The sequence below is a fragment of the Lithobates pipiens genome, unplaced genomic scaffold, assembly GCF_037356315.1.
Source record: "Lithobates pipiens isolate NorthernLeopardFrog02 unplaced genomic scaffold, aLitPip1_a1.2 Scaffold_16, whole genome shotgun sequence".
Taxonomy (NCBI): Eukaryota; Metazoa; Chordata; class Amphibia; order Anura; family Ranidae; genus Lithobates; species Lithobates pipiens.
Window position 1 is genome coordinate 222,736,538 of NW_027507748.1, and position 22,609 is coordinate 222,759,146.

Sequence of the window (22,609 nt, forward strand, 5' to 3'; positions counted from 1 at the left end):
GTAATCTGACCAGACTTTTTCCGTCTGAATTTCCGACCGTGTTTATGGGGCATTACTTCCTTGAATTCTGTGACACATATTCACTATGTCCTGTGAGTAGGCACTGATGTGTCACACATTTCATAGAGCCTGCCTTCTGATCTACAGAGGTGCAGAGAGGAGGAGTTTCGGGAGGCGGAGTCAGTACAGGAATCACTGCTTGCAGAGAGCAAGGTACCATGGGATATGTAGTCCTTGGAAATGGAAAGTAAACAGCAGAGGAGAAGCTGCAAAGCATGCAGGGAATCCAGGAAGTTGTGGAAAGAGATAACCAGCAGACAGGCAAACGTATGTAGGCATAGGACACGCCTCCTGCCACACCCCCTTCAGGAAGAATTACCCAAAAAAAGGTTAACTAAATCTACAAGGGCTTTTTTACCACTACTATTCCTTTATACAGGGGCTCCCCGACTTAGGAACGCCCGACTTACGAACCGGGCACTGCGGGAACCCTCTGCCGTTCTGCGGACCAGACGCAGCCTCGGAAAATGTTGCAAATGTCCGTAATTTGTCGCGCTTGCGCCGAACGGCACTCAACGGAACATCGGAAATGTCCGTAATTGTCGTTCTGTGCAAGCACGGCTGACTTACGAACATTTCCGGATTACAAACAGGAGGAAAGTCCCTAACAGGTTTGTAACCCTGGGACCCCCCTGTATTGGCTTTTAAAATTTACAAACGCAGCAATTTAGAATTTGGATTTGGTTTAGCACTGGAAAACACTAGATAAAAAGTGCATTTTATATACAACTATATAGATCAGACCAAAATGAGGGACAAATGACGGGGGAGAAGAGGGACATCGCTCCCAATCAGGGACTGTCCATCGAAATCAGGGACAGTTGGGAGCTATGCTACTGTGCTACTATCGGTATTACAATGCTGATGTTATAAAATGAACGCGCATGCTGGGACCATAGGTCTCCTTTAAGGTGGACCAGTGAAGTGATGATTCTGGTTCGTAACCATTTTTTTCTGTGCAGCAAATATTCATTGATTTTATAAGAGTTTTATTAAAAAGCCAAGCCAGAAGTTAACCAAAACGATCATACTTTGCCCTGCAGCAATTGGGCTCTTCGTTCTATTTGTGTTGAATATCCTTTATTTCAGTTCAGTGCCGGACACGCTCAGGCTAAATTTCACGTTGGTCTCTGTCTGTTGAAGTTACGTATGGCATCCTCACAATGTGCTGGTGTACATTACAAATGCTTCCTACAGGATTAGCAGCAACCAGCTGGAATCCCTTTAAAAGTGTAGTATGCGCAGGATGTAATATTTTTTTTACTTGTCCCTGTTAACACATTTCTCCGAACTTGCTGTGAAAAATAGCTAAACTATAATATTACCAAACTCTGAAAAAAATGATCAGCTCATCTCTTAACATCTCAATACACTGTACATATTACAGTAGAAGCCAAGATCAAGAACACCGGGACATGACTTCAAACTAACAGGAGGGGACGTTAAAAACTAATCTTAGAAAGTGTTATTTTACCAAAAGAGTAGTTGATTCTCAGAATAGACTTCCAGCAGAGGTAGTGAGTCAGTCAAAAGTAAGTGGATTCAAACATGCAGGGGACAAACATAGATCTATATGCCGCATACACACAGCGGAATGTCCAACAGAAAAAGTCGGACGGAAGCTTTTCATCATCGTGTGTATGCCCCATCTGACTTTTTTTTTTTTTTTTTATTCTGACGGACCTAGAAATGGAACAAGTTCTAAATATTTCTGACGGAAGCAATTCCTATCGGGAAAACCGCTCGCTAGCTTGTATGCTGTTCTGACGGACCAAAAACGACGCATGCTCTGAAGCAAGTACGAGATGGAAGCTATTGGCTACTGGCTATTGAACTTCCTTTTTCTAGTCCCGTCGTACGTCACCACGTTCTGGGTCGGTCAGACTTTGGTCGGACTTTGGTTTGACCGTGTGTAGGCAAGACCGCTTGAGCGTAATTCCGTCAAAGTTTGTTCCGACGGGAAAACCGGTCGTGTGTATGCGGCAATACTCGGACAAAAAAAAGTTACCAAAAAGAAAAAAACAAACAAAACTTGTATAAATAAAATAAAAAAATGGGGCAAACACTATGGACCACTTGGTATTTTTTTGCCATCACTTTCCTATGTTTAAAATGTTTTTTTTACTATGTGCTTGGGTTCAGAGAGTGCTAGTTACCTGGCATTCACGCTGCTTCTCTGCCTTTAATACTTTACCAGGAACAAGCATGCAAATTAGGAGTGCAAGCTATCAAATTTGCTTCATGCTTGTTTTCTTTTACTGACCCAAATTACTTAAATCCTAAACTCCAGAAGCTCATCCACTTTGTAAAATCTGCTGGATTACTATGGGTTAAGTCCAATAAGTTGCATGCCACCTCGTGGACTTACCTCTTTAAAGGAAAAGTACAGCCAAAGCTCGTTTGGCTGTACTTCTCCTGTGGATCACAGGAGTGCAGATTGTTGGCTGCACTGTTGGCTGAAGTCACAGAGCCAGACCAGGCTCGGGAAAGATTGCGACCATATGGTGGGGATCCACCTCCATGACTGAACTGGCACCCAGCTCAGTCAAGCTGAGAGTTTGAACCAGCTGCTCTCTCCCCCTCCACAGCCCATAGCTCCAGTAACTGCAGGGTGGAGAGGCAGAGCAGAGAGCTGTGACGGACAGTCACCACCTCTCTGCTCAGGGAGCCCCTGAGAACCGAGGAACCAGCGTTGTTTGATCGCTCAGTTCTCAGCCTTAGAGCTGGCAGGGGACAACCTACATAGTTACCTATGGTTCAAAAAATAATAATTCCCATACTTCTCTTTTAAGTTACAGTTTACATTTTTGCTGAGAGCTGGGAGTATAACTATAGCGATACTTCCGGCACTCTGATGCTTGACCTTCTGGTCTCAGCTCCAGCAGCTCTAGAATATTATGCAATTTTAAGTTATTGGAAAATTTTCATGTAGATATTGAGACCCAAGTTTATAGTCCCTTAAACAAACATTGTTTAGCCTCACGAGTTGTAATTTATACCATATAGTATTTTAACTAAAGCTTGCCACACAACTATAGGTTTGAAAGTGGTTGTAAACCCTTACAAACCACTTTGACCTACAGGTAAGCCTAGATTAAGGCTTACCTGTAGGTCCAAGCAATATCTCCTAAACTTATATGGTTTAGGAGATATTTGCCTGAAAACGGGCACCGCTGTCTACGGCGCAGGCGCACTGAGCGCGGCATTCTCAGCGGCGGAGCTGCCGCGCGTGTCAGCTCCTGTGCGCATGCGCGGGAGTGACGTCATCGCGGCTGGCTCCTGTGTCAGGTAAGTGACACATAATGGACTACTATGCGATGCATAGTAGTCCATTATGCTTTGCCTTTGCAGGGAATGAAAGAGGAAGTAAACTCATCAGGGTTACTTCCTCTTGAAGGAAAGAAATCGATGGTTGAATCTCTCACTGTGAGAGATGTAGAGCAGTGTCTACATCAGATTTTTTAATCACAGGAAGCTGGGAGGAGTGGTGCCGATAGGGCCACCCATTGATTGAAGTTCAGCTTGTTCAGAAGGAACTAAGTGAAATTCACTCAGTGTATGGCCAGGTTCATTTTCTCCTTAAAAGTGTTTTTTTGTTTTTCAGCAGTGGTTTAAGATGGAGAAGGGCGCCCTTACTATATAAGAGACCTTGCACAGCTTTGAAATATGATATAATGGTGGTCAAAGGGCTTGGAATGAGTTAAGCTAAGAGCCTTCTTCAAGTCTTCAAGTGTATTAATTAGCAAATGTTGTACAGTTTATTCTTCTAGTGGCTTCTTGTTTTACTTTGTCAGGAGATTTACAGAGGACATAGACATTCCCTAATGGCTATATGACAAGACTGCGTTCTATTTCAAAGATTTCTGAAAGTTTCTACTGACTGAGGCCTGGATCTAGGGTGGTGCTGGTGTGGACTGTGCCATATTTTAGTCTTTCCCACCTTCACCCTCAGGTCTCTGAGACCCAGTTCCCAGAGCAGTCCCCTCCCCCTTGCTCTGCTGTAGTTTTGTTGCTAGGATCGGCAGCATCCTAACAACCAATGATGTCACATACACAATGGAACTTCCTCCATCTGCCTAGCGCTGAAAGGCACTCTGTCAGGAAGAGTTAATGTAATGGGGGCACTTTGATAGGGACAGTTGATGTAAGGGGGTGCTCCTATAGGGTCAGTTAATATTTGGGAGCTCTCATGGGGACATTTGGTGTACTAGGGCAGTGTGATGGGGACAACTGATGTAAGGGGGCTCTCTGATGGAGGCAGTTGATGTACGTGGTAAAGGAGGGACTCTGATGGGAACAACCGAGGCAAGAGGGCACTCTGGTGGGGCAGTTTTCGTAAGGGAGCACTCTGATGGTGACAATTAATGTAAAGTGGCACTCTGATGCAGACAGTTGATGTAAAGGGGCACTCTGATGGTGACAATTAATGTAAAGTGGCACTCTGATGGAGACAGTTGATGTAAGGGGGCACTCTGATGGTGACAATGTAAAGTGGCACTCTGATGCAGACAGTTGATGTAAGGGGGCATTCTGATGAGTTCAATTGAAGAGTGCACACAGAAAGAGAAGACCCATATAGCTTCAACTTCATGCATACTACAAGCATGCAAACCACATACAATCAGGAAGCAAGCGGAAAGCAAACACATGTTAAGCAATAAAAAGAAGCACATTCCTTGTGTCTCTTTAAGTTCTCCTTTTTAATGTCAGTATCTTCCTTCCTTTTACAGCTCCTTCAGCTGTTACTCTCACCTCCTTGAAGGCTGCTTACAAGATCCTCTTTCACTTCACGTTGTTGCCTGTCAACCTGCTGCCTTCCAAATGCCCATGAGCTAATTGTACAGCTGCTTGTGCTGCTGCTTCATTGCCCGTCCCCGTCTAGCATTCCTACCTGTCCAGAATTCACCCGGACAGTCCAGGTTTTGAATCATGTGTCCGGGTTTCAGGTCGCCTGAAACCCCGGACACATTATCAGACATGAATGTAGCTTGGAACAGGACCTGACAGGAGGTTGAGGGGGCACTATGTGTGCTGCTTTACTATTCTCTTTGCAGCGCGCAAAGGTGTCCCAGGTCTGTTATTCTAAGGCTACTTTCACACTGGGACATTGCGGGTGCTGGCGGTGAAGCAGTGCTATTTGGGGGTTAAAACTGCCCCGCTAGCAGCCGAAAAAGGGCTAAAACCACCCGCAAAGTGCTGCTGTAGCGGCGCTTTGCAGGCGGGTTTGCAGCGATGCCCCATTGTTTTCTATGGGAAGGGGCAGTTTAGGAGCGGTAAATACACCGCTCCTACGTCGCTCCAAAGATGCGGTTTGTAGGACTTTTTTGACCGTCCTGCAAGCGCACCGCTCCAACGGTCTCAAACAGAACTTCTGGCAGCCACAGAATAGTGTCAGCTTAGAAATTAAAGCAGTATTAAACCCAAAACCAAAAAATGTTCTACATTGCAGTTTGCTAATTTTTAGATGTGGGGGTTGCATTAGTTTTTTGTTTTACTTTTTTTCTCTTCAGTTTTCACCTGGTGATCTTGACAGTAACATACCTCCTGTATTAGCGTGCCCCCACTCTGCATGAAGAAGCACAGGGGCACAGCAGAAAGCAGTCTTGTTAATCTGGGGAGAGGTTTGGGTGTACTAGCAGATTTGGATACACTAACACAGTGAAGCCAAACTGCAGCTTAGAAACGATTATAGCAATATTTGTTTTTCCTTGTGGGATAAAGGTTTTACATAAATAAATAAATGCCGACCATTGTAAGCACTCTTGTCAGTGGTAAATGGTTTGTCTCATCGCTGTAACTGCTACATCTGCAAGAGAGCTTGCTCTGTTGAAAAACAACAGACTTACTGGCCAGATCATCGGGTGATAATAAAGGAAAGAAAGCCTAAATAAGATAACGAATACAGCCATCACATCTAAGAATTGGTAAGCTGAATTATAATAAATGTTTGCTTTTGGGTTTAATACTGCCTAAAATGAAGACATTTAACAGTGGGTGGGGGGAATCATATAAAGGTTGTAACTTTTTGTACACACAGGGTGCAGAATTTTACTGTGTATTAACTTTCACTTACACCTATGGTATGCAGCTCAAGACACATATAATGCACTGACATGCTTTCTATCTTTGGAAATTTACACACAAATTAATTTTACTAGTGTTAATGAAGTCTGCGGGGTTAACTCGTCTTACAAGAGGCTACTTTATATGGCACGACTTAAAAGCAAAGTACAGTGTATTTATAGTACATCCATATTTTGAGTAATTATTGCAGTGTTTAAAACCACTTTTTTGGTGTGTTTGTCATTTTTCATGTTTCTTCTTACTTTTTTTTATATTGCTTTAAATATGAAGGCAGAAAGCACTAAAGGTAGAGTAGATCACATACTACATACGTACTACATACCTACTCATACAGAAAAAGATGTATTATATGGTAGTGCAAAATATTAAAATGTCACCAGATTTTTGTTTAAATTTATTTTTTTGTTTTTTTACAAAAGAGTACCCTACAATAAAAGAAGACAAATGCCTTCAACCTTACCTCTGTGGAAGAGCCGCAGACTCTAATGTTGGCTACACACTTTTTTACACAATTTTCTTGTACAACTTTCTTTTAGATTTACCAAAACCATATAATATGAGGTCAAGCCTAAACACTTTCAATTTGTATGCAATCAGGCAGGCCCTTGCACTACATGGTTGAGGGTAAACCTAAAGGAAATTGTACAACAAATTTTGTATAATGTGTATCCAGCTTTAATAAACTTCTGCATATTATACTTCAGAATGTGTTGGCTGGCAACAGCCTTGTGGGTAAAGGTGTCTAAGCAGGGCCGGTGCTACCTATAGGCAAGGTAGGCGCCAGCCTAAAGTGCACATCAGTCAGGGGGTGCACTCTGTGGCTCCTTCTGTTGGCCCCTACATCACCACAAGACACAATAGTGACCTAGAGTCGGTGGATCAAACCACTGCACTCAGTGGGGGACCAGGCATGCAACACCCCATAAATGTGTGAGATACAAAAGATTCTACAGCAGATGTAACTCTCTAAGGGAGTGAAGATTGATGGCACTGTCAAAGAGAGGTGGATATCAGTTTTTATTATCTGTATATATTTCATTACATGTACTCTAAAGAAATTATTTAAAAGAGGAACAGACAGTGGTATTTACATCAAACCGATCTTTTACATGTGGATCTATAAAAGGAAAGTTGAAGACTATATATATTCTTTAAGCAGGAATTTTTAAACGTGATTATATGAAACTAATAAAAGTAAATTAAGCCTCATACACTGCATATTTAATGGACTTGCAATCAATGTCATAATATTGTAAAGTGTAATGCCGCATATACACGACCAGACTTTTAGACGGACTAGTTCCAGCGGTCTTCCCAATAGACTTTCGGCGGAGTTCCGATGGACTTTCCGAAAAAACTGACTTAACCACACACAATCACACCAAAGTCTGACGGATTTGAACGTGATGACATACAACCGGAATAGAATAAGGAAGTTCATAGCCAGTAGCCAATAGCTTCCCTAGCGTCGTTTTTTGTCCATCGGACTAGCATACACGCGAGCGGATTTCTTGATAGGAACTGAGACCGGCGGAGTTCTGGTGAAAAAATTTGAAACATGTTCTATTTCTAAAGTCCATCAGATTTTTGGACAGCAAAAGTCCAATGGAGCCCACACACAATTGAATTGTCTGACAGATTCGTTCCGTCGGACCTTTGCTGTCGAAAAGTCCGGTCGTGTGTACGCGGCATAAGAGTTCTTCACTTTCATTGACATATGTAACACCCTCTAGTGTGCTAGAATAGGTTGTACATAGGTTTTTGGTAGAGTAGATAAATTGTCAGGCCTGGTTGGCAGCCAAGCCTGTATTGAATCTGGGCCAGGGTGAGTGATCCAGGGAGGTTGAATGACTCATCAGGCAGTACCTCCCTCTACTTGCTAGAACCTTGGCGTCGTTTCCAGATGAAAAGGGAGGAGATGGAACAGAAAGGAGGAACTGCCTGGAGTATTCAGGAGGGCCTCTGCCAATCCCCAGCAAATGGGCTGGCAGGGAGTAGGCCCATCTTCGGTCAGGCCAGCAGAGGCAGTGCGGAGTTCAGGTGGGAGATGGAGTTGGAGTGCTGAGGAGGCTGTCGGAGGCCATTGAGGGTAACCCCCTAGTGTGGGGGGAATGACCTCAGGCCTGGGGCTCAGGTGCTAGAGGGATCTTCTCAAGACACACAGAGGAGTCCTGTCCAGAAGCACTGGAGCAAGAGTGAGGACAGCAGGAGCCAGCGGGCGCACGTCTGGGAGATCTCCAGGGAGAAGACAGCCAGGTGGCTGGTGAGTGTGGCAGTCTGCAACGATTGCGGGAAGTAGCCAGGAGGGCTAGAGAAACGGGGGAGCTTCAGCCAAGTGAGGTGGCAGTGCCTGAAGAGGTGCCTGAAAAGGTGGTGCTGGGATCAGTAGCCACAGGAATGTAGCTGAACACTGGACCTTTTCTACTCAACCAAAAAGGTCCACGGTCCCTGCCTGTAAAGGGCTTTTGCTTAATCTGGATGATTACCTTGCCAGATTCACAAAACAGTGTTCCAGCTGAATCTGTGTTGTTTTGCAAGCAAGTGATGTGCAGGAGGATGAGAAGTGTATAGAGAGAGTGTATATAGTTAAAGTGTCCCTGAAGAGACTTTGTGAAGAAGTGGACATCCCATAATACCCTTATCCCCATCCAAGTTTATTAACCCCTAAAAAAATAAAAAAAAACGAAGTTGCTGGACTGTTTCCTGTCTCAAGTGAGCCTGTGGAAATTCAGTGTGCCTGGCTGTGCAGGCAGGGTCGGTGTTGCCACTAGGCACACTGCCACCTAGGGTGCAACCGGGGCTGCTGTGTACACAGCTCTCTGGTGAGGAGATGACAACAGCCTTGTGGGTAGAGCCGGGTGTCTAAGCATGGCTGATGCTACCTATAGGCAAGGTAGGCACCGGCCTAAAGCACACATCAGTCAGGGGCAAATCCCAGGGGGCGGCAAAATTTGGTTTTGCCTAGGGTGTCAAAAATCCTTGCACCAGCCCTGTGTGCAGGGTGGGGATGCTTATTCACCAGCAGCTCCTACGAGGGGATGTGCTACACTTAAATGACATGGTCAGCCCAGACAAAGCTTAAATTACCACTACAGCTATATCAGTGAGGGCCGCTCATTAGGGGAGCCAGCCCCCTAATCCACGGGCTGGCCCCTAATCTACATGCAGGGTGCTGAATGCATGGATTCCAGTGTGTTGTTTTTTTTGAAGCACATGATTAGAGGCAGAGGCTCTAATTGGCTTCAAAAAGGAGTGTGCTCGGGGCACAGAGCACTGTGCCCTGTGCCATGAGCCCACCCTGTTGTGTGACATAAGTGAATTAATATTGTCTTCCTGTTTTTCCTCCTGGCCAATCAGGAAGCAGGTCCTGGGACACCATTGGCTGGGAATCCTGGGACCCCATTGCCTGGGAGGAGAAACGACCGCCGGGACATGGAGGAGATGGAGGGGGGAAGTCCTGCATGGGATAAGTGCAGGGCTGGCGGGAGGCCTGGTGGGCCAGAGGGCGAGCGAGCGAGCCGGCAACCGGGGGGGGTGTTGGTATGGCAGGCTGGTGCAAGGGGGGGAGGGAGCGATGAGGGGGGAGGGTTAGTGTGGGGTGGCGACGGGTATAATCTATTGTCAGATTTGTCTGCAGCCCGTTCCCCTGACCGATGGAGCACCAGCCACCACTGAGCTATATGCTAGCATACACCAGCTTCTTATACCTCCCTGAACCCCAATAGACACAATTTTCCACTAGAGTCTCACAGCCCTTCAAACCCCCAGTGTTTAATTTCACACCTCTTTTATTGCACTGATCTCACTGCTCCTGCGATATATGCATAACATATATTAAGGAATGCCTTACCGACAATTTCTCGGACCAGAACAGGGTGTTCCAGAGCTGTTGGTGCACTGGATCCAGCTTTGCTGACCGCTGAAACACGAACTAGGATCTTTTCATTAGTAGTGAGATTGATAATCTTGTAATGTGTAGAAATGCTGGGTTCCTTGTTCACAGCTATCCAATCTGAACCTAAAAGAAACGTATGTTATTAACATGTTTATTAAAATTTTTCATTATCTTATTTTTTACTAGCTAACATTATTTATATAAAACAATGCAGACACATTGCAGAGAGAGGATACACACAACAGCAAAGTTTCTAGTCATGCAAAAGGCAATAGGAGATGTTAGAAAACCAATCAGTATATATTGCGGATAAAAAGACAATATTATTAAGAGACTATGTTGCCTTAGATTATTATATTGTAATTGAGAACAACTGTCCTCAATAAAATAGAATGTTAAAGAGAGTGTTCATTTTGTCAACAAAAACATTTTGTCAAAGTTTTCGTCAGCAGCATTTTTACAGTGACGAAAACTAAACGAAAAGTACAGCACATTTTCATCCACTGATGAAAACTATGACAAAAATCAAATCTGTTTTCGTTAATGAACAAAAATGGAACAAAAATGTCAGGCAAGGACGTTTGCCCCTCGTGAGCTAACTTCCTGTTTTCATGGCGCTCTGCCTGCTTCCGCAATCCCAAGTCTCAACGAGGCTTAGTCTGTCCCTATGTCTCACGAGATGACCACCAGGCACTCAGAGCAGAGAGCAGAGCAGATTGAGTGTGTAGTACATTACAATTACAACAGGCCTGAGGCATCCCCTGACAACACTGTACGTCCAGAGCACCGTGTGTGCATTACAGGCCTCCTTTGACCACTGGCAGTGGCATCCACGGTACTGTGCATTACAGGCCATCCCGCAGACCACCATCCAGCACTGTGCAGCATTACAAGCCTCCCCTGACCAGTGACCACCTGCCGCATGACAGCATCCAGATAATTGTACATTACAGGCCATCCCTCAGACCTGAGATGACCATCTAGCATTACAGGCCTCCTCGGACCACCGTCCAGAGCACTCTGCAGCATTATGGGTCTCCTCAGACCATCCAGACTGTGCAGCATAGCATTACAGGCCTCCTCTGACCACTGGCAGTGGCATCCAGGGCATGATTCATTACAGGCCAACCCTCCAGACCTGAGACCATCATGCAGCACTACAACAGGCCTCCTCTGACCACCAGCCTCCAGGGCACTGAGCATTACAGGCCATCCCTCAGACCTGAGACCACCATCCAGCTCTGTGCAGCATTACAAGCCTCCCCTGACCAGTGACCACCTTCTGCATGGCGGTATCCAGAGAATAGTACATTACATGCCATCCCTCAGACCCGAGATGACCATCTAGCATTCTGCAGCATTACAGGTCTCCTCGGACCACCGTCCAGAGCACTCTGCAGCGTAATGGGTCTCCTCAGACCATCCAGATTGGTTAAATCTGTATCTGTGAGATTGTTCAAACTTTAATACCATTAATAATAACATAATATTAGATTTGTTTTACTCCAAGAGTATGTAACGAGTTTGGAAATTCCATAGAAATGCTTAAATAAGGCATTACAATTTAACTAAACACATTAGATTTTAGTTGACTAAAATTATTTTATTCAACTAAATTGTACTAGAGATTTTAGTCAACTAAAATATGATGATTAAAATGAGACTAAAACTAAACTGACATTTTAGTCAAAAACTATGACTAAAACAATTGCAGATGACTAAAATGAGACTAAAACTAAAATGGCATTTTAAGCAAAAGACTATAACTAAAACTAAATCAAAATTTTATGCCAAAATAAACACTGGAAAAAGATAACAGGATCAATTGAAAAATATAGAGGCAAGGCCTGTAGACGTGGTGTATCTGGATTTTGCAAAAGCATTTTACAGTTCCTCATAAATGTTTACTGCACAAAGTAAGGTCCGTTGGCATGGACCATAGGGTGAGTACATGGATTGAAAACTGGCTACAAGGGCGAGTTCAGAGGGTAGTGATAAATGGGGAGTACTTGGAATGGTCAGGGGTGGGAAGTGGGGTCCCCTAGGGTTCTGTGCTGGGACCAATCCTATTTAATTTGTTCATAAACGACCCGGAGGATGGGGTAAACAGTTCAATCTCTGTACGATACTAAGCTAAGCAGGGCAATAACTTTTCCGCAGGATGTGGAAACCTTGCAAAAAGATCTGAACAGATTAATGGGCTGGGCAACTACAAGGCAAATGAGGTTCAAGGTAGAAAAATGTCAAATAATGCATTTGGGTGGTAAAAATATGAATGCAATCTATACACTGGGGGGGGGAGAACCTCTGGGGGAATCTAGGATGGAAAAGGACCTGGGGGTTCTAGTAGAAGATAGGCTCAGCAATGGCATGCAATGCCAAGCTGCTGCTAACAAAGCAAACAGAATATTGGTGTGCATTAAAAAGGGGATCAACTCCTGAGATAAATCAATAATTCTCCCACTCTACTAAACTTTGGTTCGGCCTCACCTGGAGTATGCTGTCCAGTTCTGGGTACCAGTCCTCAGGAAGGATGTACTGGAAATGGAGTGAGTACAAAGAAGGGCAACAAAGCTAATAAAGGGACTGGAGGATATTAGTTATAAGGAAAGGTTGTGAGCACTGAACTTATGCTCTCTGGAGAAGAGACGCCTGAGAGGGGATATGATTTCAATATACAAATACTATACTGCTGACCCCACAATAGGGATAAAACTTTTGAGTGGCAAAGATGTGGAATTTCCTTCCACTGGCGGTGGTCTCAGAGGGGAGCATCGATAGTTTCAAGAAAATATTAGATAAGCACCTGAACAACCACAACATACAGGGATATACAATGTAATACTGACATATAATCCCACACAGGTTGTACTTGATGGACTTGTGTCTTTTTTCAACCTCACCTACTATGTAATTATGTAACTAAATAAACTTATTTTATTAATATAAAAACCGTGTGTATTACTAATTACTGAACTGTGTAATTACTGATGGTTTTTCAGGAGGGGGTGTGTGAGTCTGGTATGGTATTATTTTGTACAGTCTTGCCCCGTTCCACCAATATACCCCTCCCCCCAACTCAGATAACCCTAATTCCAATGCGAAACCTACACTAATCCTAACCCTTTGTTCATCAACAAACCATTGTGTGCTGACATAGTCATCACATTTTTTTTTTTTATAAACAAAGCCTAGGGTTATGATAGTATTAAAGTTGGGGTATTTCTGTTTCTGCATGTCTAATGAGGGGACAGTTGGAAAGTTAATGGGTCTAAGATTGTTGAAAGAAGCATACCTAATTCCTAGGAGTTATTTATAGAGTATAACCCCCCCTCCCAAAAAAAAAAAAAACTCTATATCCAACCTAATTTATCCATCCCCAGTTATTCTAATTCGATTGGCCAAAATGGCAACAAATTACTAATATATTTATTTATAATTTTTTTTCAGGAATTTTGGTAAAGTCAAAATTCCCAATTTCACCCATCTCTAGAAGGGAGAATAAAAATGTTAATATAGTAAGGTTAATGCTTTGATATTGGTAATACCAAACTTGTAATAAATGCTGCATTCTACAATTTTTAAATATTGTTGACCATTATTTCCATTAACAGACTAGGTTAGGTTAGGACTAGGTGCTAGGTTTTCTAGCATCACAGCTTTAGCGACCGACTGTAGTCATTGGGATTGTATTCGGATCTAGATGACCCGATAGTCTCACTATGAGTAATGGTACTTTAGCATTGTTTGACCAGAAACAATTTGCTATTTACTTAAAGCTGAACTCCAGGAAACTTGAGAATTCTCCCTTTCAGTGGGGGCTTCATCTACAGTTCTACACTGCAAGAGCTAACTGTTTGTTAGGAAGTCTAGGAGGCATATAAAATTAGATGTATTGGTCTCTGCACCATCTTCTTCCCCATGCTCCAGCAGTCTCCAGTTCTAGCCCTGCATTGGATGTGAGGATGCTGAGGGACAGTTCAACTCTGGAGCACCATCTGCAGGTGGAATGGAGGATCAAGTAAGTGCTTTTTGTAACCCCTAGACTAAACAAGCTGTTAATCCTAGCAGTGTGGGTTTCAGGTTTCTGGGAGTTAGGCTTTAATGCATGTATACAAGAGAGAACATTCACCCAGTCCAATAATTTATAGTCAGACTAGGGGATGTTTTTACATTTGATAGCTACAATGTAAACTGTGATATTTATAGGACAATCCTTCAAGTGGTTGTTACTTACCCCCATTACTTGTATCTTCTCCGTTTTATGAAGATCTAAAGTACTGTGTGTGTGTTTTCTAAAATTATAATCCTAAATACCTTTTCTCACATTGCCAGTCATGTGATCCCCTCTCCGCTCTCCTTCCCTGCACCAAGTCAGAACCTTCAAATGGTGCTCCACCACAATTTGTACATAAAAAATACAAGCTCACCAGAAGCTTGAATAAAAAAGTCTTATCAATAGATTGGATTTCTCGGTAGCATGGATGGAAGCGATCCTTGTAACTTTCAAGCCCCATACACACGATCAGTTTTTCCTTCAGGTTTACCAAAACCATGTAGTAGAAGGACCTGCCTGATTGCATACAAATTGAAACTCCTAAGGTTTGACCTCATATTATATGGGTTTGGTAAATCTGAAGGAAAAACTCATCAGAAAAACAGATAGTGTGTATGGGGTTTAGTGAGACTCAAGCAATGTAGCCTGTTGCTGATGACACGAGTAACACGAAATGCATAGAGGCTGCATGTCCGCTCTCCACTGACGTTATATCGGGATTTGCTGGTTCCTAACATGTTTGTTTTGAAAGGCACGTCACGGCTGATAGAACAGCGTGCACATCTATCTCAAGCTGTACATGTCGGTGCTAAGTTACAGCATATCCTAATGTAAGTGCGCATTGCTTCATATGTCTGCTTGTTTTCACTGGTACTCAACTTATTTACGCTATGATTTTCTTATGATTTTCCCGAGCTACATTGCTTGATTTTCATTAAAGTTACCAGGATCTCTTCCATCCACGCTACCGACTAACAGAAATCCAATCTATCAATAAGACTATTAAAAAATCTTGCATTTTTTATGCACAAATTGTGGTGGAGCACCATTTGAAGGTTCTGACCTTTTTTTTTTTTTTTCACAGTGAATGGATTTTCTTTCCTTTTTGTGAAAATATATGAAGGAATTTCAATTGGATTATTTTCATATACAATAATTTACTTTTTCTGTATTTTTTTGTTTATGAATTTGTCACAAAGTTTGAAAGATGGTTTAAGATGAAATTGCATATCAACCCCCAAACTATCCCTTTCTTATGCCCTTTACACACGGTTGGACTTTTCCGACGGAAAATGTGTGATCGGATCTTGTTGTCGGGAAATCTGATCGTGTGTGGGCTCCATCAGACTTTTTTCCGTCTGAATTTCCGACACACAAAGTGTGAGAGCTGGATCTAAAATTTTCCGACAACAAAATCCTATCGTTTAAATACCGATCGTGTGTAGACAATTCCGACGGACAAAGTGGCACGCATGCTTAGAATGAATTACGAGACAAAAGCTATTGGCTACTGGCCCATTTGTAGTCCCTTCGTACGTGTTCTACGTCACCTTGTTCTGAACGATCAAATTTTCTGACAATTTTGTGCGACCGTGTGTATGTAAGACAAGTTTTGGCCAAAATCCGTCGGAAAAAATCAGACGGATTTTGTGGTCGGAATGTCTGACCATGTGTATGGGGCATTACACGCTTGTTGTGTTACAACTCATCACCTTCCACCCATTGAAGTGATTGTAAAGGCTCGTTTAAAAAAAAACAAAAAACAAAACAAAAAAACAAATATGTTATACTCATCTTCTCTGTGCAGTTGGTTTTGCACAGAGCATCCCGAATCCTCCTATTCTCGGGTCCCTCTTTGCTGCTCCTAGCCCCTCCCTCTAAGTGCCCCTCAGCCCTGACCTGGCCCCATCCCCTCTCTCCCTTGATTGGCTAACTGACTTTAATTAACAGACGCGGGAACCAATAGTGCCGCTGTTCTGTCTCAGCCAATCAGGCAGAGTGTCCTGGATGGCTGAGGGGATTGTGGACATCGCTGGAGAGAGAAGGGGCCCAGGTAGATAATTAAGGGGGTACTTTGGGGGGCTGAAACACACAGAAGGTTTTTTATTTTAAAGCAGAGTTCCACCCATTTAAAAGTCAGCAGCTACAAAAAGTGTAGCTGCTGACTTTTAATAATCAGACACTTACCTGTCCTACGGTCCAGCAATGCGGGTGCAGGAAGCCCCGCTCCTCTCTCCCTCTTCTCGGAGGCACCAGCATTGTAACTGTGGGCGGCACCAGGCTGTGGCTTTACATGCACGAGCCACGCTGTGTGCTGTGACGTGTCCCAGAAGATTGCAGGGAGGGAGGTAGGGGGGAGAGGTGAACTTCCTTCCGGCACTGCGGAGCCAGTGGAGGAAGTGGGAGCTGGGTGCCCGTAAAAACAGGGTGCCCGCTCCTCCCCCAAAAATGACATGCCAGGGGGACACCTGCACTTAAAGCAGAAGTTCAATTTTTGGGTGGAACTCTGCTTTAATGCATAGAATGCATTAGAATAAAAACCCTTCTGCCTTTACAACTTCTTTAAGGCTAGGTTCACACTATAAGGCCCCTTTCACACCTGTGCGACTTGTCCTGCGATTTGGGACTGGAAAGTCACATGACAAGTCGTACCCCATGATTTCCTGATAGTCACTGCTAAACGCCAGCACAAAAAGCACTAAATGCTGGAACAAAAATGTTTTCAGCCGCTTACAGCTGTTGCATAGAGCCTCCCTCATCTGCATCAAAAGTATGTGCAAATGAAGGGGCTGCTGTGCCCGAACAAACATGTAACTGAATTTAAATAAAGAAATTGTTAACACAATATTGTATTAAGTTTTAGTCAAAATTCGACCAAATTGTTTTAGTGAGTAGTTATATACCGTATAAATGATACAGACAGTGTTTATTCCAGAATTCAGATATTGCATATCCAATCATTACTTATAGATGTTTAGAAAGGTTTATTAACTTACTTCCGTCTTTTTGGTACTCAAGCAGGTAACCCTCAATGGGGAAGGTTCCTTCCTTCTCAGGAACTTTCCATCTCAAACCAAGAGAGGTATCATCAACAGCATCCACTGAAACATTTTCTGGGCTGCTGGGTGGCTCTGAAACAAATAAAAGCATTTTTGTGAACAAGCAGGTTCATTTTAACACATATTAAGTATTTGATGACTATGTGTACACGCATGTAGAACATGCATAGAGAAAAGCATTTATTATTGAAGTCTTTTTAGTATCATATTATTGTCAACCATAAATTAACATATTGCATTAGAGAGACAAGGGAGTTGATTTACTAAAACTGGAAAGTGCAAAATCTGGCGCAGTTGTGCCTGGTAGCCAATCAGCTTCTAACCTCAAGCGGAGTTCCAGACGTTTGTAAGTTTATTAAAAGTCAGCAGCTGCAAAAATTGTAGCTGCCCAGAGTCTCGCTCCTCTCCCCTTCCTCTCCACGGCACCATCATTGCAAGTGTGGGCAACCAGCTGTGGCAGCTTGCGGCTTCACAGCCGGGTGCGCACTGTGCCTGCTATCTCCTAATGGCTAGGTATTGGCAGTCCGGGACTCCCTTCCTCATTGACTGAGACAGCAGAGCGGCACCATTGGCTTCTGCTGCTGTCAATCAAAGTCAGTCAGCCAATAAGAAGGGAAAGGGGGAAGATCCAGGGCTCAGTATCTGGATGGACACAGGGAGCTACGGCTCGGCTCAGGTGCCCCCATAGCAAGCTGCTTGCTGTGGGGGCACTCAACAGGAGGGAGGGGCCAGGAGTGCTGAAGAGGGACCCGAGAAGGGGAGGATCTGGGCTGCTCTGTGCAAATCCACTGCACAGGGCAGGTAAGTATAACATGTTTGTTATTTTTACCTAAAAATAAACTTTACAATTACTTTAAGCTTTGACAAAAAAAAATTCTGGAAGTTGATTGGCTTTTATGTAGAGCTGCACCAGATTCTGCATTCTCCAGTTTTAGTGAATCAACCCCAGGTTCTGGTACTCTTGTGGTACTGAGAGAAGCTGCACATTGTATAGACAATCATTATCATCTTCTAAAAATAGTTTTTTCATTGTGGGCGGTATATTGGAACAGTTGACTGGGCAAGCCAACCACAACATTCATTTTATTGTTGGGTTACGCAAGTTCTTGCTGAAAGCTCATCCTGAGTAACTGCTTTATAATCCCTCCAGAATGTTCTTTCTCATCCATGGCCTCTTTCCATATTGACATTCCTGGAGTTTTTAAAATTATGGTCTTACAGGGAGAATCTCTAGTAGGCCCTGTACGCAGTGTGTATGGCAAGCACAAAGGTTTGCTCTTAGTAAAGGGGGCTGCACTTGCTATTTTCTGGCTTTAAAGTTATCTAAGCTTTACTAATATCTGTCTTGATCACATCTAGCTGCACATACTGGTAGTTATACATTAGGGACTAAATCCCACATTCTTCATGCATCATTTAGGGATTTGCTTCCTGAATTCATCATGAAGATTTTGTTGACCTCCAAAAGTAAACCTTTGATTGAAATTCACATTTCAGATAATTCAATAAGGCACATGTCAACATTACCAAACCACATTATTTTGAGTAACAAAGCATGCTTTCCTGATTTCTGTACTGAGCTACCTTATATTACCTAAAGTCTATGAAAAAAAAATCACAAGATTCCAGGCTACTAGAAGTGGTGTGGGTACTTCATGTTATTAGAGACTCTCCATTAGATATACCTTATCCGGTAGACTTCCATGGAGTTCAGAGAATCTGCAATGCACAACTAGTCAATGGGGGCTACAATTGCAATGAGCAAACATGGCTGCTTGTAGGTTAGGTAGGGTGTGCTACGCTGGGCACCGAAAACAGGGTCACTTGCCTGGCATGTGGGGTACCTTTAGGCCCCTTACACCTGTTCAGCAGGGAATCTGCCCCTGAGGTGCTCTTAATACTTTGGAAATCCCCTGATCCTCCCTCTTTCAAGCAATGGGTGACATTTCCATGTGATGGTCTACACAACTTTAGGACATTGTTATCAGGATACCCCTTCATTTTTATGATGGACATTTTCATTATATGTGTTTCAGTCGGGAATTTTAGCAGAATTTATTTCAATGGTTTTTATCACTTTTAGGTGTATATTACTTAATGATTTTTTTACATAATTCACTTTTTTTATCACTTTTTCTTTTAAGGTGTATATTACTTAGTGATTTTTAAATAATTCACTTTTTTTAGCGCCACACATTCACCTTCACCATTTTCCGAATTTTTGTCACATTCTTGTGTAGTTGCTTAGTTTTTCCTTCTTTATTAATAATTTTTTTGGGTAAGCGCGATAATCACTTTCTATTCATGTTTAATACTATGTTGTGAACTAATGGATAACTGTTGTGTTGCCACTGGATTGTTATTGTTTTTTTTTGTTAAGGTGGGAGTATACTCCAATGCATAATTTTTACCTATACTGTAGGTAAGATATTAAGGCTTTCCTGTAGGTACTGTATATATCTCTTAAACGTGCACCATTTAGGAGACATTTACTGTACATGCAGCAGGGGTGATGTCACCGTGCCCTGAAGGAACGACATACCCATGCTGTTCCTTCGGAGTCATGTGCTGTAAATGGTGGCTCCCATACGCATGTGTGGGAGTGATGTCATTGTGGCTCTGGAGAACCCGGAGGGAAGACCGGGTGAAGATGGAAGCTCCTAGAGGGATTCATTCTAAGGTAAGTTTCACATAATGTGCTAGTATGTGATGCATACCAGCACATTATGACAAAAAACTGCAGTTTACTTCAGCTTTAAATGAAACTTTTGATATAAAAACAAACAAACAGATAAATAAGTGTTGCACTAAGTTCATTACTTTAAAGTGATATAAAGCCCCAAATCCTGCAATATATTAAATTTTTTGGTTCTGGGTTTAAAATCAAAATGACTTTAGCTGACTATTTTAACATTGAAAGGGTATTCAAAAAGGTATACTGAACCAAAAGGCTCCATATACACTAAAGTGTTTCTTGGGCATTACGTTATGCCATATTGATTTAAGGAGGGCATGCAAGGCTGAAGCCCTGCTAGGAATTTATTTCAATGGGAATAGCAGCATGGCCCGATACTGGCTGAAACAACATACTGTAAATTATTTAAGCATTTTGCATCCAGTGCCCATATGAACGTAGACTAGCAATGCAATGCAAAGCAATGAAAAGTTATGCAATGTGAAAACTTAGTAACATTCATTACAGACATTCTCCTGAGTGAAAAGTATTTGCAAAGCTAAAGCAAAACTACACTAGGCAGCTGTTTTAATTGACCCTTCACCTCAAGTGCATACCCTGCATTGTTACAATATCTTCCTGTATTGCCTGAGAATTTTCACAAACGATTAAGTATTCAGTGGAAATTGAATAATATACTGTATATAGCATATATATTGTTTTTCCCTCCTGCTGCATAGTCCTCCCATCACCATGTTTTATTTATTGAGATCTAACTGAATCAAGAATGAATTGATTGCAATGAAAACACAGATTTTTTTGGGGGGGGGGGGCAGAATTATCTATATGTTATATTGATCATTTGGTCCCTGTATCAATTAACCTTCACTCTATATGTTCTTCCGTTATGATGTGAATGTTTGGGGGGGGATCTAATATTATAGCGATTTAGATACATCTATCATACATGTACTGAAAAATGCAACAAAACGCAAGATAGAACTACCAATGTATCAGATCCTAACAAAGGAGGGGGTGGTGCATTGTGAATAAAAATGGTGGGCACTCTTTCTATGGAAATAATAGTAGGAAATGCTGCAAGTGCACATAAGGGGGTTATTTACGAAGGGTAAATCCACTTTGCACTGCAAGTGCACTTTGAAAGTGCAGTCGCTCTAAATCTAAGGGGTAGATCAGAAATGAGTGGAAGCTCTGCTGATTTTATCATCCAATGATGTAGAAGCTAAAATGCTGTTTTTTATTTTCCTTGTATGTCCCCCTCGGATCTACAGCAACTTCACTTCCAAGTGCACTTGCAGTGCAAAGTGGATTTGTCTTTAGTAAATAAAACCCCATTTGTTTTGGGAAAATACGCCATTCTAATGCTTCTCCATGACGCACGTTCTAAAAATGATTCCTAGTTTTTTCCACACTTGGTCTAATGCTTCTCAGTTTGAAATGTCTTGAGAGTACTTTGCATGCCGTACAGTTGGTCTTTGTTAGAGCAAAGGTCAGGCATCTTAATAGCAAGCTGTTCTACATGTATAGACTATTCATTAGAATGGCTTACATTGCTGTGTTAACCTTGTGGAGGGAATTTATAAAGCAAGACCTTGACAATATCTAGAGCCTAAGTAATATAAATGTGGCTGTATAAAGGGATTTGTTGCCGTTTTGAACCATGTGTCTGTAATCTTGGTTAGGAAACTGCAACATTTTCAATTACATGCATCATATTTAACTCTACATTTGCTACTTTTTCTACTGGAAATAAATGTATTTCTAAGAATAGGTTAGATACAGCTTCAGTGTGGCCCAAAAACAGACCCGTGCCCCCCCATCCGGTTGGTCGGCCGGCCGGGGCACCTCACCCTTGGGTCGGCCAATCAGTAATCGGGGCCCTGAACTTACCCCATCTCACGGTCAGCACTCCGGGCGGCAGGGGCTGTGGACAGCTGCTTCCTCACTTTCCTTGCGTCTCCTCCCTTCTCCTCCTGGCGGCCAATCCGATCGGATCTCCTTTCAACCAATCGGATGACAGGTCTCAGGACCTGCTTCGTGATTGGCCAGGAGGAGAATTAGTGTTACAATAGCGCATATTAATTCGCTATTGCCACACCACTGGATGGGCTTCGGGCGCAGTGCTCTGCACCCTGAGCCCACCCTTTTTTGAAGCCTATTAGAGCTATAATCAGGTGCTTAAAAAAAACCTGATTAGAATCCATATACACCCTACATATAAATAAGGGGGCTGGATGCATAGATGGGGGGGGGGGGGCAGCTCCTGGGCACCAGCTATGGACAGGCCATCACTGCCCACATCTATTCTTCATTCCAGGTCAGGTGCTGCAGAAATACCCACTGTACCGATCTCTGGTTCTGGCTCTCTCCTTCCAGTCACAGTGCTTTTAGACAGATTATACTGTATGATGAGTTATATACAGGGCTCAAGTCCTGCGGGAACAGAGTTCCTGTACTTTTTCCACAACAGGAACTCAGTTCCCGTAAGCAGCCGTGTCCTGCAAGACTTTGAAGTATGTGAGCTGTGTGGCAAGTGCTACACCAGCAGCTGCCGACACAGCTCGCAATAGTAAGTGCCGCACACCTGACCATTCAGGCATTGCCAGTAGAGGGCCCCATGACAACTTCCGCTTCAATCTACCTGTCAATCACAGCTAGCTGACGGGTAGATCAGGTCTAGGTCTAGCTGACGGGTAGATCAGCTATTCTGCTCACAGGACATGCAGGGAGAGAGGTGAGATGAGGGGGGAACATCAGTT

The 22,609-nt window shown here is 43.0% G+C and overlaps 1 protein-coding gene across 1 annotated transcript in view; it reads right to left on the minus strand.

Annotated features, from left to right (window-relative positions):
- Positions 1 to 22,609, minus strand: part of MYBPH (myosin binding protein H) — a 94,345-nt gene that overhangs the window by 43,863 nt on the left and 27,873 nt on the right. The window contains exons 2-3 of the mRNA XM_077481112.1: positions 17,093 to 17,227; positions 9,995 to 10,162 (exon numbers count right to left, since the gene is read on the minus strand). Coding sequence (XP_077337238.1) covers positions 9,995 to 10,162; positions 17,093 to 17,227 — 303 coding nt within the window. The remainder of the gene's footprint in view (positions 1 to 9,994; positions 10,163 to 17,092; positions 17,228 to 22,609) is intronic.